At 48.8% G+C, this 14,928-nt stretch overlaps 1 protein-coding gene and 1 non-coding gene across 2 annotated transcripts; both read right to left on the bottom strand.

The window, feature by feature from the left end:
• Positions 1 to 533: 533 nt before the first annotated feature.
• On the bottom strand, positions 534 to 14,742 carry LOC103181389 (ER membrane protein complex subunit 1; the record flags this gene model as incomplete). The annotated part of the gene is given in 23 exon segments (XM_042345758.1): positions 534 to 1,289; positions 1,956 to 2,085; positions 2,266 to 2,350; positions 2,538 to 2,748; positions 3,327 to 3,410; positions 3,412 to 3,501; positions 3,698 to 3,835; positions 3,951 to 4,070; positions 4,559 to 4,720; positions 5,172 to 5,321; positions 5,784 to 5,983; positions 6,927 to 7,043; positions 7,594 to 7,690; positions 7,988 to 8,086; positions 8,568 to 8,639; positions 9,174 to 9,341; positions 9,446 to 9,595; positions 10,233 to 10,359; positions 10,964 to 11,092; positions 11,456 to 11,549; positions 12,121 to 12,186; positions 12,287 to 12,414; positions 14,606 to 14,742. Coding segments are annotated over 23 exon segments (2,934 nt in total), but the record flags the coding sequence as incomplete, so codon positions are not given.
• Positions 4,429 to 4,502, bottom strand: trnar-ccu. Its single transcript has one exon. It is a non-coding gene; the product is annotated as a tRNA-Arg (tRNA).
• Positions 14,743 to 14,928: the final 186 nt, after the last annotated feature.

Here is a 14,928-nt window from a genome sequence, read left to right as displayed (position 1 = left end):
TTAAAATTTGGGGTAGATTTAAGTGTCCACAAAGGAACAAACCTCACAGTGACCTGTGAAATTAACTCGTAAACAAGGTTGTTCAGAACTGCAAATTGAACAATCAGCTTTATGTCCACAATCAGTTTCGATCGTAACAAACACGGTCAGCGAAGGACAGCAGAAGAACACAAGTAAAAGCCCATTGGCTATTGGAATGGAAACCGCTGTAGTTAGGAATTCAGGAGGCTGCCGAGCCCAGACCAGGTAACCTGGTATTGCAGAGGACCAGACGCTCACTTCACAATCAGTGGCACAAGTTGTAGTACTTATAATAATATATTAATCCTTGCATTTGATACAGCGCTTTTCACGTCTTCTCAACGTCTCAAAGCGCTTCACAGAATAGACTGTAAAGTGAATTGACCATATGTTTGTGGGCAAAACGCGGCAGCCAATTGCGCACAGCAATGTCCCACAAACAGTCGTGGATTGAGTGACCAATTTATTATTGTTTTTGTTTTGGAGGGATTATTATTAGGCTCTGTGTGGAGTAAGGAAACTTGCCCAAGGTTTCGCCCTCTGCCTGGAATTGAACCCAGGTGTGTCGCACATAAGCAAGTCTCGGTACAAGAATCCTCTGCAACAGGATGCCTGGATGTAGGATTCCCAGGTAAGACAGATACAGACTTTAGGAGTAAAATTACAATTTAAAAGGCAAGGCTCCAGTTTGCAGTCGCCGCTTCCAGGCTAAACACATTAGCAGCCACTTGGCCTCCTGTCAATCATAAGGGTGGCTCTATCTACATCCGTCATTACAATTTCAAATGGGAAAATAACTTTCTAACCAAAAAAAGAAACAAAAGTGTTTGCTCTGAACAATGTGTGTGAGGGACCACTGCTGATTGCAGTGAAAATCCTGAAGCCAATTTTATTTAATCAAAATGTCCACTTTCTAGTCATGACAGTCTTCAAAATAAATACCCGCAGAAAACAAATGAGCCCCGGCGCTGACACTCCAGTCTCGCTACTTGGCTTGTCCCCCAAAACCTTTGCATCTCCATCTTCGCATTCAATCCATGGGACAATGTTTCTTTTTCCCCTTCCCCCCTTTCATGTCCCAGTAGCTGCTATCGCCAGGCCCTGTTCAGGAGCTTAACCTGGGCGAGCCGCTTGGTGATCATGGTGGTAAAGACCAGACCGAAGAGAACACTGCTGATCAACACATAGTCATAGTCGTCTTTCAGAACATCAAACTGCTTCGAGGGATAAACACGAGTCTGGAAGATGTCGAGACCATAAGCGACAACCTGGAACAAACATTCACTTGTTATTGTGTCAGCCAGAAACTCGCCTCCTGTAAAACTCTGAAACCTGGATAGAAACTAACAGCTTGGTAACTGCCGCTAGCATCCAGGGTAGGAATTCATGAGAGATTCAAATCAGGCTGGGGGTAATGCATCCAGGTCACATCCAAAGTATTCACACACCTTCTTTTCCCGTGACTATTTTTAATTTATTCTTATTCTGGAGTTATTTTCTACTGTCGCATCTTGACCAGATCACACGGTTCACCTCGCCACCAGATGCAGGTCAGACAACTCTTCACCCAGCTTCCAGGATCAGCTGTAAACCCCCACCCAGTGAAGAAAGTGGTTCCTTGTTGCTGAGCCTCTGGGAGGCAATAGAGAGCATAAACAACCCGCTTGCTGATTCAGTGAATCCCAATTAAAAAGCACTTGGATGAACACCTCATAACCAGGTTTACTAATCATTAATCAAATGTGCAGCAGCAACAGAGCATTAACCAGGGATATTATGATAAACTTGCTTTTCGTTATGATACCAGTCATTCAGAGATCCCCCTCTCCTTCCTCCCTCAGACAGATCAGATTGTGCATTAACTACTATGGGGCTACAGCAGCCATGGGTGTTGGCATCTGCGATTGGCTATGAGAATTTGGTTCCATACTAACCAGGCAGGTGGACTCCAGGCCGGAGGGTGCCGTGTGAATCCCCCTCACTCGTGACACAGACTGATTGTAGTTGATGAACCATTCCGATCGGATGGGCAGTTCAGGAGCATACGGAATTAGATTCTCCTCCCTGAAAAAGTTACAACATATGGGACTATGGAAAACTGCTCCTAGATTTCTCAAAGAGGTTTCACAACTATGTCAACGCGAAACACGAGCATGCATTTGCTGTAATCTTGTTCTACAATCACTTAAACATCACCTCAGCCTCAGGCCTCTACCCACAGCCCTGTCTTATTTCTTAACTCACCGGCTTTGCTCAGAAGGAACCTCTGGACGTCGAGGATCCAGAAACGCTTTAGGTAAGGAGAGGATTCCTCCAGAGTGAAGCCCAACTGCAGGGAGAAGGCAAAAAATGAGAGAGACTGAGAGAGAGAGACACATGGACAGACAGAGACAGGGCCCCTCTCTCCCACCCAGCCCCTCCATCCACACACCCCTGGCTCCCCACTCCCAAACAGCCCCTCCCTTCACACCCCCTGGCCCCTCCCTCGGTCTGGGTCCCATCAGTCTGTCACCTACTCAACAGGTGGCGGCTGGTGATCCCTTTCTCTGTGATAGTGGCCTCCACCAGGTTGATGGCCGAGGGGAAGATGTAAGATTGCTGGAAGATGATGGGGGAGAGTGGCCGGTCCAGTGAGCTGAAGGCTGTGCTGTTGTACTGCTCGGTCCCCTCGTACAGTTCCAACACTGTCATCTCGTTCCTTCGGGACTTGGTATTCCAGTACTGGTACTGTCAGCACAGAATGGAACAGTTAGGGTTAAATAACAGAGAATCTTGAAGGTACTTGAGAAGGAAAAAATTGCAGGGGTATGTGGAAAGAGCGAGGGAGTGGGACTGATTGGGTAGCTCTGCAAAAAGCTGGCACAGGCATGTTGGGCTGAATGGCCTCCTTCTGTGCTGTAATATTCTATGATTCTATCTGTCTCTCCAACTCCCTGGCATTTATACGCATCCACTTGCACCGCTGGGAAACACTGTTCAGTTATTGGGTTCCTCAGGCCTGTGGAAAGGGTGATCAGTTCATGGGGAAAATTGCTACAAAGTGGATAATGCGTCAATCGCAAGTGTTTCTTCAGTCTTATCCTGGCAGAGACGAATCAGAGGGTTGGGACATCTGGGTGAGTGACATTAATAATCCCCCAAAGCTGCTCAGCATCAATAAGGCATTGTGATAGAAGTACGATCGTGACTCAGAAAGTGAGCCATTATACTCTGAATTCAGACCCTGCCGAACACAACCCACCCCCCTCCTCCGCCAACTTTCTCCCCCACTTTGCCCTGGGACCCCCCAACCCCCTCAATCTTACCACCAGCCAATTCTCGGAGTGCACCACGTACACAGGACCTCTTGCTTTGCGCTGCACAGACTGGTGGATGATGCGCCCGGTCACGGCCATCAATGAGGTAGATGCAGATGAAGGCTCGTTCCTGGTGCGTGTCGGTGCTCTCTGTGATGACTGCCAGCAGATTGGGGTTCAGATACTACAGAGAGCAGAGTCAGCCATGAGAAACGACACAGAAGCTGGCCACCGAGAGCTGGTAAACCAGTGAAGATCAGCCATCAATCACAAGGTTAAATCCAGTTATATTTCACCTCTGTAATCCCTTATATCATACCCCAACACATACACACTTGCCAACCCCCGCTCCCCTCCCACCCACCCGCTCCCCGCTGTACCTTGTACAGGACACTGCGATCCCCCATGACACGGCCCTGTGAGTGCACATGTTCGTTGGAGCGTTTCCCTTTGACAGTCACTATTCTCTGAGTCTCTGTCGGAATCGCCACCTCCCAAATCTCCTCGGTTCCAAAGTCCTGCAGGAAACAAATGTCACAAGTGATATCCCAACTGACACCCTGACTAACAGAACAGGCAGAACAGTACTGACCCCCACGAACACAGGTCAATGATTTAAACCAGACAAGTTACCTCGCGCAGGTGGAAGCCGTTTAGTTTGCCCTGCACCGGGTCGACCAGATAGAAGTAAATAACAGAGGCAGAGGTCTGGAGCTGCTGCAGGATATTCCTACTGGAGGGAAAGGCTGTCACCTGGGAAGAGGGAAAACAAGGCTCAGTTGCAGCAACGCTGTTGCCAGTCAGAAACAAACATAATAATCATAATCGTTGCATTTGATAAAGCGCCTTATCACGCCGTTGAGACATCTCAAAGTGCTTCACAGAATATACTGTAAAGTGAATTGACTGTATTTTTAGGGTGAAACGCGGCAGCCAATTACGCACAGCAGCGTCCCACAAACAGTTGTGGATTGAGTGACAAATTATTGTTGTTATTTTTGTGAAGGGATCATTACCTACGGAAAGCAATCCGCCAATCAACTAGCAACTGGGTTCTTATTTACTGCTAGGTAAACAGAGGCGTGTGGAGTAAGGAAACTTGCCCAATGTTTTGCCCTGCCAGGGAATCGAACCCAGGTCCTCTCGCTTAGGAGGCGAGTGCTCTAACCACTGAGCTACTGGACACCTACAGGTGAAGCAAGCATCAGGCAAATACACGTTTGATCAAGGAGGTAAATTACCTTGTGTTCAGCGTCAATCAGCAGCAGCACTTTGGCGTAATCTTGGTCCACGATAGGCAGCAGCAGGGACTGAAGGATGGGCCGGTCCAGCGCTGGGGGGGTTACATAACTTCGCTTGCCAAAGATTGGGTTAAAGACATGGAGAGAACTCAATCCAGTTTCCTGGTGAAAGCAAAAGTTGGGAGTCAAAGGGTTAATTGATTTTTAAAACACCCCAATAGTCTCGAGTTCGATACCTACTCTGAGCAGAGATGACAATCTCAAGAACAACAAACTACATGTGTAGTTTCATTTCAGGAGAACGTCTCAATCTCACCCCAGGCTGGAGGAGGGGTGGCGAGGGGAAAGATAAGTCAGCCAGGGTCCCAAGTCCTGAATGCTACCCAAAGCTTGTGGATGTGGAGCAAGGAAGCAAGGACTGGGTGGACAGGAATCTGATTGAAACTCAGCAGCAGAGAACACAATTACACGTTAACCCTGCCCGAGGTGATGTTCTCAGTCACTACCGCCTCTGGTCACTGCCCTGGGCCGCGAGGAGGACAGACCAACCACAAATCGGGGTCGGAGTGAAAAGTAGAAGTGAATCCTTTAGCTCCAGCTCAGCGACACTAACCTTGTCTTTGATGATCAGCGTGCACTGGGGGGGGTGAGGGAAGTGAGCTGTCGTTCGCTGGACAGCCAGTTTGAAGGAGGATCCGGGCTTCACGTTCTCCAAGTAATGCTTCCATAGGATGGTCCCTGAGCTGCTGTCAATCCCAAAGAGCTGGAAAATTATAATAATCCTTGCATTTGATATAGCGTATTATCACGTCTTCGAAATGTCTCAAAGAGCTTCACAGAATATACTGTCAAGTGAACTGAACGTATATTTAGTCCATGAAATGCCGCAGCCAATTGTGCACAGTAGTGTCCCACAAACAGTCGTGGATTGTGTGACCAAACTATTTATTTATTTTTTGAAGGGGTTATTACCCCTGGAAAAGCAATCCACCAATCGACTAACAACCGGGTTCCTACTGACTGCTAGGTAAACAGAGGCGTATGGAGTAAGGAAATTTGCCTAACATTTCGCCCTGCTGGGAATCGAACCCAGGTCCTCTCGCTTGTGAGGTGAGCGCCCTAACCACTGAGCTGCAAAACTCCACAAAGACAAGAAACAAAGGTAGAAATAGCTGGACACAGCATCCAGTAACTGAGGGTCAGGGTCACACCTCCCTCCCCGTACCTTCCCACATGCCGTCACCATCACCATCATCTTCTGCAGGTTAAACTCATCTCGAGCCAGGTTCTCAATGGTGATTTCGTTCTTTGATTGGCTGCGAGGTTTCCGCGCATCATAGAACATCTTCAGCAGCTGATAGCACCAGGCCTGCAGCAGAACCAGCTGGGACGAAATCCGCTTCATAAACATTCCCATTGGGCCATCTGCCAGGCAAAGCAACCAGTGGTCAAGCAGGAGAAACAGTCCAGAGAGAGCGAGAACAGACAGAGCGAGAAAAATGACACAGGGAAACAGAGACAGAATAGAATCATGTGTGACAGATCATAGAGCGGTAAGTATAAACCAGTTGGTCACCTGCATTAAAATTGCAGGGTGCAGACTCCGGTTGGGTGTGCAATATCCTTCACTGTCCAGCGCCTTGGGACGTCTCCCGAAGTGAAAGGCACTATATAAATGCAATTTGTTGTTGTTTCTCCACCCCCCCCATCGAAAGCCAATGGCAAGAATGAGCACTTATAGAGCGGCATCGCAACTAAAAATTCCCTGAACACTCAAGGAGCTGGAAAGGCACTTCAGCTCTCATTGCCACACAAGTTACCTCCCAGAAACGACACAGAAATCTGCGCAATGAAAGCCCATTACCTTGTGTGGCTGGTTCCACAGCAGCAGAAAGAAAAAAGATCATGTTAAAAGCTGCGTCTCAACCACAGAGCACACAGGACCATGAGAATTGGCTACACATTCAACACAGCATCTTTGATACACAGTGACATCTCACAGATCTATACTCAATGCTGGATACTGAGCCAGGAGGGGGGCAGGGGATTATCGGCACAGTCAAATAGGTAGCTTTTTAGGCACCCTTTGAAGATAAATTGTTGGGGGGAGTCGAGAGGGAGGGGACATTGTGACACCTGATGATGTACAAGTGGTTTGGTTCTCTGGAACAAAGCCTCCCTCTTGCTCTCTGTCTGTGGAGAAGCACCTGCAGAAAAGTCTCATCAGATTCAAACAAACAAACTCCTAAATATTCAATAATAAAAACAGAAGTCGCTGGGAATACTCAGCAGGTCAGGCAGCATCCATGGAGAGAGGAAATTGAGTTTCCTAAAGTGAGTGGTCTTTTTTTCCAGGGTCACACACTACCTGCTTTCTTGCCAAACTCGCCCTCCAGCTCGGCCTGCGTTCCCGTCAGAGGCAGATCCACCATCTCCATCGTAACAACTTCTGCCAACGCCTCTTCCCGTGTCCAGACAATGCGACCTACACAGAGCAGAGAATCCTCAACTCTCTAAACATTCCAGTGTGGCTCTGCACACACGTCAGGAACACATAATGATAAGAATGCTTGCATTTGATATCATAATAACAATCCTTGTATTTGATATCGCGCCTTATCGCGTCTTCAAGATGTTTCAAAGTGTTTCACAGAATATACTGTAAAGTGTAGTGACTGTTTTATTCGCAAAACACGGCAACCAATTGCACACAACAGTGTTTCACACATAGTCGTGGATTGAGTGACCAAATTCTTATGATTCATTTTTATTACCCCCAGAAAAGCAATCCACCAATTGACTAACTTCTACTTTCTATTTACTGTTAGGTAAACAGAGGCGTGGGGAGTAAGGAAACTTGTCTAAGTTTCGCCCTGCCTGGTAATCAAACCCAGGTCCACTTGCTTGCAAAGCGAGTGCTCTAACTACTAAGCTCTCCACATATGGCAAACAAATCCTGGACCGGGGTGCATGGGGATGGAATGCCTCACTGTGTGAGCCTGTCACATCCAGCCTATGTCCTGCCTTCCACACACCTGGCTGTTGAATGTAGGTAAGGGTGTGGTCGATGGTCTGGAGCAGAGCCCGGTATCCCACAGAATCATCTTTCTTCAGAAATGGTTGAATGTAGAGCTGAGAGAGAGCGAACACACACAGAGTGAGTGAGAGCAGTAACGGGGGATTTTACACACCCGAGTTTGCTCCCACTGGCCGCAAAGCAATCCTCCTTTCAGAAGACACAATTTCTCTGCATCAATTTGAGTTGGATCAGATTTCCCAGGACTGGAGATGCAGGTAATCCAGAAGGAGTTCAGCCACCCTACCCCATTACACTGTTGAGGGGGGTGGGGGTTGGGTGGGTGTGGAGTTCTCTACACCTTGTGGGGGGGTATAATTTGCGAATCAGAGCCCCTCCCATTTCCCCCTCACCTGCTCAGGGCTGCCAACATGTGGGTTCAGGGAAAAGTCCATGGCCGTATCCAGTAACCATCGGCCATTCTCTGCTGAGTACAGGTTAATGCTGAAAGCCTGTTGAACAGAAACAAAACATAACCCAAATCAGCCACTGTCCTCTCTGGCTCTGTGTGAGTTTATCCTGGAAGCAGCATAGTATCAGATAGCTGCTCTGAAGGGAGCCTGTGAGAACATGTCTGTGTCAGCAACACATACAATAACACACATGTGCCAGCAACACACACACACACACACACTAGCGACACACATATTGATTTGAAATTGAGTTGCTTATGACCCTATGTTTAGGGTCGTAATTCCAATCAACTATTAGAACATGTGCTAATTTCTCCCTCAGTGCCACTGCTGCTCTCATCAGTCTAAGAATATAATAATAATCCTTGCATTTGATATAGCGTCTTATCACATCGTCAAGACTTCTCAAAGTGCTTCAAGGGATATACTGTAATATACTGTAGTGACTGTATATTTGATGGGCGAAGCGAAATATGTGGAAAAGTTTGTTCTACAGAACACTTCCCTCTTTGGGCCTCACCGTTCTGTTCTTAGCTGTCATCACAGCCGCCACTGTTTTATCACCAGTCGTAGCGAAAGACATCAGTGAAGCCTGCAAGAGATAGAAGGATTAACCCCTCACAACACACTACAGCTACAAAGGCTCTACAGGAGCAACACTTCCCCTAAACAGCTGTCAGTAAAGCCATTTCCCTGGTGTCTGAAACTGAACCACACAGAAAGTGAAGTCACCCAGTGAATCCCAGCTTATGGGAACTGAGCTAACCGATCCCAGGCGGGCCGGTGGGAGGGACGCTGATAATTAATTCCCCCAAACACTGAATTAATGCAGTATATCTAGTAACAGCTGGTAAGTCCTGAAAGCAAGGGTTAAGAGTCAGCCAGTGATCGGTAATTCAATGCTGTGTATAACATCTATCGTGCTTCATATCTGTGTGGGTGGGCGGAGGGCGTGTGGGTGGGGAGCGTTGGTGGGGTCAGGAGGGGTTGTGTGGGGGGAGGGTTTGTGTGGGTGGAGTGGTTGTATGTGGGGGACGGGGGGGTTTGTGTGTGTGGGAGGGCGGAAAGCAGGATACGCGAGATACCTGTCTGTGGCACCCGAGCACTGAACAGAGCGGTGACTAACCTGGACAAACTTGCGCAGAGAGCTGAGGGCCATGTGGCGGAGCTGCAGCAGCACACCGTTGGTGTCTGATAAATGCAGGAAGAACTGAGCTCCAGCAGCCCCCATTGGTGATGGCTGTGTGGTGACAATCTTTCCCTTAAACCCTTCATCCAGCTTCAGATCCAGAGACTACAGACCAGGAATAAAGAGAAAGTAAAATAGTCAACAACTTACATTTGACTCCACTCGATTGTCTAGATTTATATCTTTGATTTCTGTAAACTCCAAACTACCTGCAGTGCAATCTGCACAGGCTCCTGGTCTGATTGCAGAGGCAGGAGATGAAGGGAGTGGGATTCCGAGTCCACACAAGCCAGGATTCCTTCCCCAATAACCCCACAAAGGTCCTTCAGGTGCTGGATCCAGGAGGTTTCGAAGGAAATCTTCAGAAGAAATCAGCAACAACAACAACAAGTTAGACTTGTATAGCCCCCTTCACGTCGGAAAGACATCCCAGAAGCAGCAGAGAAGCAAATTAACAGAATAGAGCGGAAACTGTTGACACTGAGACTCTGGTTCCTCTTAGTGTCAAATATTGATCATAATCATCCTTGCATTTAATACAACGCCTTATCATGTCATTGAGACGTCTCAAAGTGCTTCACAGAATATTCAGTCAATTGACTTTACAGTATATTCTGTGAAGCACTTTTGGGACATCTCAAAGATGTGATAAAGCACTATATCAAATTCAAGGATTATTTTTATTATACTTTAAATGGACTGTATATTTTGTGGGTGAAACATGGCAGTCAATTGTGCATAGCGTGTCCCACAAAAAGTCACTGATTGAGTTACTTAATTATTATTATTTTTTAAATTTATTTTTGTTTCGAAGGGATTATTTCCCCCGGTTTCCTACTTACTGTTAGATAAACAGAGGAGGATGGAAACTTGGCCAACGTTTCGCCCTGGCCGGGAATCAAACCCAGGTCCATTCGCTTGCGAGGTGAGTGCTCTAACCACTGACCTACAGGACTCCCATCATAGCGTACCTACATCGCCACCTCCTGTCCTCACCTGACGGACGACCTTGCCATCAGCGACATCATACGTAGTGATGTGGAGTTGAGAACGAGAAACCACTCCTACCAGATGCACAGCATCATCTCCTCCTGAATACACCAACTCATAATGGATACCCTCACTACAGAGAGACAGACACACAGCCAAACATACACACCATCAGTTAAACTGCTTACACCCACAGATCAAGTGCCAAATTTCAAAGGAGTTATGTCCCCGAAGAGCGATGAAAGAACAGACAATTGCTACTGTTACTGCTGAAGCACACACTGCACAGTCAGTCTCAGGTCCTCAGTTTAAGTAACAACAACAAAATGTGTAAAGCACTTTTCACGTCGGGAGAACATCCCAAGGCGCTGGACACACAGACTTACGGACCCGAGCTGGGGAGAGGGTGGAGGACGGGGGGGGGGGGGGAGCAGGGAGATCGAAAGCACGGTCAAAGAAGAGGTGCTTGAGACGGGTATTGAAAGTGGCGGAGGGTGTGAAGCAGGACGGAGCCCGCTGAGCGGAGGGAGCGAACAGGATGTTAGGGGGTTAGGAGGTCGTAGAGGTAGGGGGGAGCAAGACCGTAGAGGACTTTGAAAGTGAGGCAATAGCTGTGCTTCCCAGAACGGCAACAAGAAATGGGTCACATCCAGAAACCACTGAGCCTAGCAAAGACATTCCTACAGTTAGCTGTGCAAACCTCTGCGCCATATGGCAATATACCCAGCAGCGTTCACCTGTCCGGTAGAGCCTCCGTCCATTTCTGATGTCCGTTTGAGAGATAATGGAGCGAAATGGACTCTTTCTTGACGATTGCGATAAATCTTACTCCTTCTGCAGAGACGACCAAACAGCCCGTCTGAAAACTAAAACAAAACGTAATTTGAGTGAGACAAGGAAACAATGCCTAATTCCCTGTAAATTACTCATTTATTCAACATCTAAATCACTCACATATATTTCAGCCTAGATCTTACTCCCAGGACCAGTCATTCAACATACAAACCACTTGAAGCTCTCAATTAGATTTCAGGCTACAACTCAGTCTCAGAAAACTGTCTTTTTATAATGTAACCAGACCAGACCTCATGGGAAAGAAAAGTGAGTCAAACGCCTTCAGGAAGGATGGAGAAGGGAAATAATTGACCGAAACAAAATTTTAACAAAATGACAGGAGAGCTTGGAGGACAATAAACTGCCAGTGAAGGCTACAAATACATGGTCCTGACCTGCCAGGTTCCAGCAGAAACTCCCAGTTCAATCCCCCAATGTTCGTATCCCAGGAGCGCAGCATCCTTCCTCCCCCCGACACCGTTAGCGCGTCTGTGGAAAGGAAATAGAAATAGCAAGGAATGATAAATTTTTAATACAATTTATGCTATAAAATGAATCATTGGCACCACAATATCATACAATATCAATTCACCAATTCCCATGGGAGTGAGATCCTTATCCCTCTGCTGCTTACTCTCCCTTTAGTTTCCCACCTCTCCACCCTCTGTCCACACTATCAATGTGACTCTTCAATCAGTCCAGCAACACCAGGAGAGGAGACAATAATACATCAGCCAAATATCTGTTAAGGACGGGAATCTTCATCGATCAGGAACTTAGCAGCCAGAACTCCGTTCTATTGATGAGCTGAATTTTCAGGTTCAGAACGAACCTGAAATTTTTACAGCAGTGGATTTCTCCTGGGATTTACACAGGCTGCAGCCACGTGTGCAACAAGAAGTCCTCAGCTGGCATAGTAATCAAGAGAAGACAGTTCACACAGCACCCAAAGCACAAGCACTAAACCTTTGGTCACCATCAGTACTACAGAGACTTAGCTGGCCGTTATGCCTTACAAGCTCACAGCACACATCAGTTTAAAACATTTTGAGTCACTCACCCTGTCCATGGAGTAACATCAGATCCACGGCCCCCTCAACACCTGCTTTGTCCACCTGACGCCATACTGGAATTTGAGGCACAGAACATTGGAATGAGCAGATCGGTTCCAGATTAAAACCTGCCTGAAAAGTTTAAAGTAATGTTCTCATATTCTGATGACTCACAGATTTTCCCATTTCTAGTGTTAAGCGATGCGATCACGTTGTTCTCTGTTGCAACCACAATCTTTTTAGAGGCTTGCGTAGGGGCATCAAAGTACGCAAATTGCGGTTTGCCAACATATTGGCATCTCCTAAAAACAGATAATAACAGACGAGTTTATCAAACCAACCTACTGAAGCCAACAGCACTTGGACAATTGTCAGAACAGATCCTTAGTAACACTCCTTATTCTGCGTCAAACCCATAATTTAAGAGTCTCTAAACCAGACAGAGACTCAGAGATAATAATCTTTGCATTTGATATAGCGCCTTATCACTTTTTTGAGACATCTCAAAGCGCATCACAGAATAAACTGTCAAGTGTAGAGACTGTGTATTTTGTGGGGGGAGACACGGCATTAGTGTTCCATTTATGCCACCTGTGTCTGTAATTGAATGGACACTCTCCCCGGTAGGCAAGACAACAACGACGACAAAATTACATTTACAGATTGTCCTTCACGTCGGGAGGATGTCCCAAGGCGCTAGACAGTCAGGGGTAAGGACCCAAGCATGGAAGAGCGGTGTAGTGTGGTAAGAGTGAGGGAAGGCAGAGAGGTGGGAGGGTGACCGAAGTCACGATCGAAACAACAACAACATTGAAGAGGAGGATCTTGAGACCGGCCTTGAAGGAGGCAAGGGAGGAAACAAGATGAAGGGACTGTGGGATGGAGTTCCAGAATGTGGGTGCAGAGAGGCTGAAAGCTCGGCCACCGATAGTAGGGCGGGAGACATGGAGCAGGCTGGAGCCCAATGAATGGAGGGAGCGGGCAGGTTGGTTGGGAGTCAGCAGGTCAGAGAAGTAAGAGGCCTTGAAAGTGAGGACGAGGATCTTGAATTCGATCCTCTAAGGGATGGGGAGCCAGTGGAGTCGAGCGAGGGTGGGAGTGACGGGGTCATGGAGCCTGGTGGGTGAGAGTATACGAGCTGCAGAGTTTTGGATGATCTGCAGCGAAAGAAAGAATTGGGAAGGCCGATGAGGAGGGAATTTCCATAATCGAGCGTGGGTGAAGGTTTCGGAAGCCTGAGGGGTGAGGCAGTGGTGGAGTCTGGCAATGTTGTGGAGGTGGTGGTAGGCAGTGTTGGTCATGGCGCGGATGTGGGGGAGAAAGGACAGTTCAGGGTCAAACAAGACACATAAGTTCCTGACTGGCTTAGTGAGGTTGAGGATGCAGCCTTGGAGGTTGATGCTGCCAGCGCCCGAGGTGCAGAGGCGCTAGCATGAGCCAATCAGGAGTGCCTCGGTCTTGCTGACGTTCAGCTGGAGAAAGTTGTCCCTCGTCCAGGACTTGATGTTGGACAGGCAGTTGGTCAGGACAGCAGTGGTCCTGGAGTTGAGGGTGAAGGCAGAGAGATTATCCGCACACATGTGGTAATTTACCCCATGTCTGCGGATGATGTCACCAAGGGTTTCACCTTGCACATCAACTTGAAGCCAACTCAGGCCCAATGCTCACCCCCGGAGGAGAGTCACCAGTTGGTTGGTTGACATCCGACAAGTGCGGGTTTAAGCCTCACAGGGGGGGGGCATGTACCACAAACTCCCTGCGAGCTTCCTGGTGGGCAACACAGCTCGGCATGAAATGTGTGAGAGCATTGGTGCCATCTTCCTGCCCACAGGCCCCTCCACACACACACGCGCGCACTGTATGACACCAGACGTGCGAGTGTCAGGCTTCACCGTCGACACCGTGTTCGTTCCTGTAGCTCAGCGGTTAGAGCAAGCGAGAGGTCCTGGGTTCGATTCCCGGGCAGAGCGAAATATTGGGCAAATTTCCTTACTCCCCACACACACCCCCGGTTTACCGAGCAGCGAGAAGGTACCCACCCGGTTGTTAGTCGATCAGTGGATCGCTTTTCTTGGGGTGTAACCTCCCCCCCAAAAAAATCTGGTCCCTCAATCCGCGACTGTCCGCGGGACCCTGCTGACAGGGTCCACGAAACACACGGTCACTACACTTTTGACAGTACGTCCCACGTGAAGCGCTTCGAGACGGTCTGGAAGCCGTGACGAGGCGCGGCGTCAAACGCGGGGATTATTATTAAAAACCCAGAGCCACCGGGCCCCCGGGCCCCCCCCCCCACCCCCAGACCCCCCCTCAGGTCCCGGGCCCCCCCCCCAGGTCCCCGGGCCCCCCCCCCAGGCACAGGGCCCCCCCCACCCCGGGCCCCGGCCCGCGACACTGAGCCGCGCTGGAGAGAGGCCGCTCCGCCTCGGCCTTTCCTCCTATCGCCAGCTGTAGCCAGGCCCCAGGCCCCCGCCCGCCCTCTCCCCCTCTCACCAGTCGAACTTGCCGGCCTGATCCTCGTAGATGGCCTCCGCGAGCCCGAGCAGCGCGAACAGCCAGAGCGCCGCCATCACAGCTAAGCCCCCACCCCAAGCCCAGCCTGCCCGGCGGCGCCGGGACCCACCGGCACCGGCAGGTCATGAGCGGAATAATAATTTAAAAAAATAATATATATATATAAAAAAAACGGGCCCGCGAGCCGCCGGGCCTGATGCTGAGCGCGCGGCACCGGACACCTCTCGGTGGCTTCTGCCGTAGACGGTTCAGGCGCGTCGTGGGTCACCAATTCTCCCACAATTCCCGGCGGCTCGAGGTCC

This window comes from Callorhinchus milii, unplaced genomic scaffold (assembly GCF_018977255.1).
Source record: "Callorhinchus milii isolate IMCB2004 unplaced genomic scaffold, IMCB_Cmil_1.0 Scaffold90, whole genome shotgun sequence".
Lineage (NCBI taxonomy): Eukaryota > Metazoa > Chordata > Chondrichthyes > Chimaeriformes > Callorhinchidae > Callorhinchus > Callorhinchus milii.
Note: the sequence above shows the minus strand (reverse complement) of the source record. Positions and strands in the feature narration are given on the sequence as shown.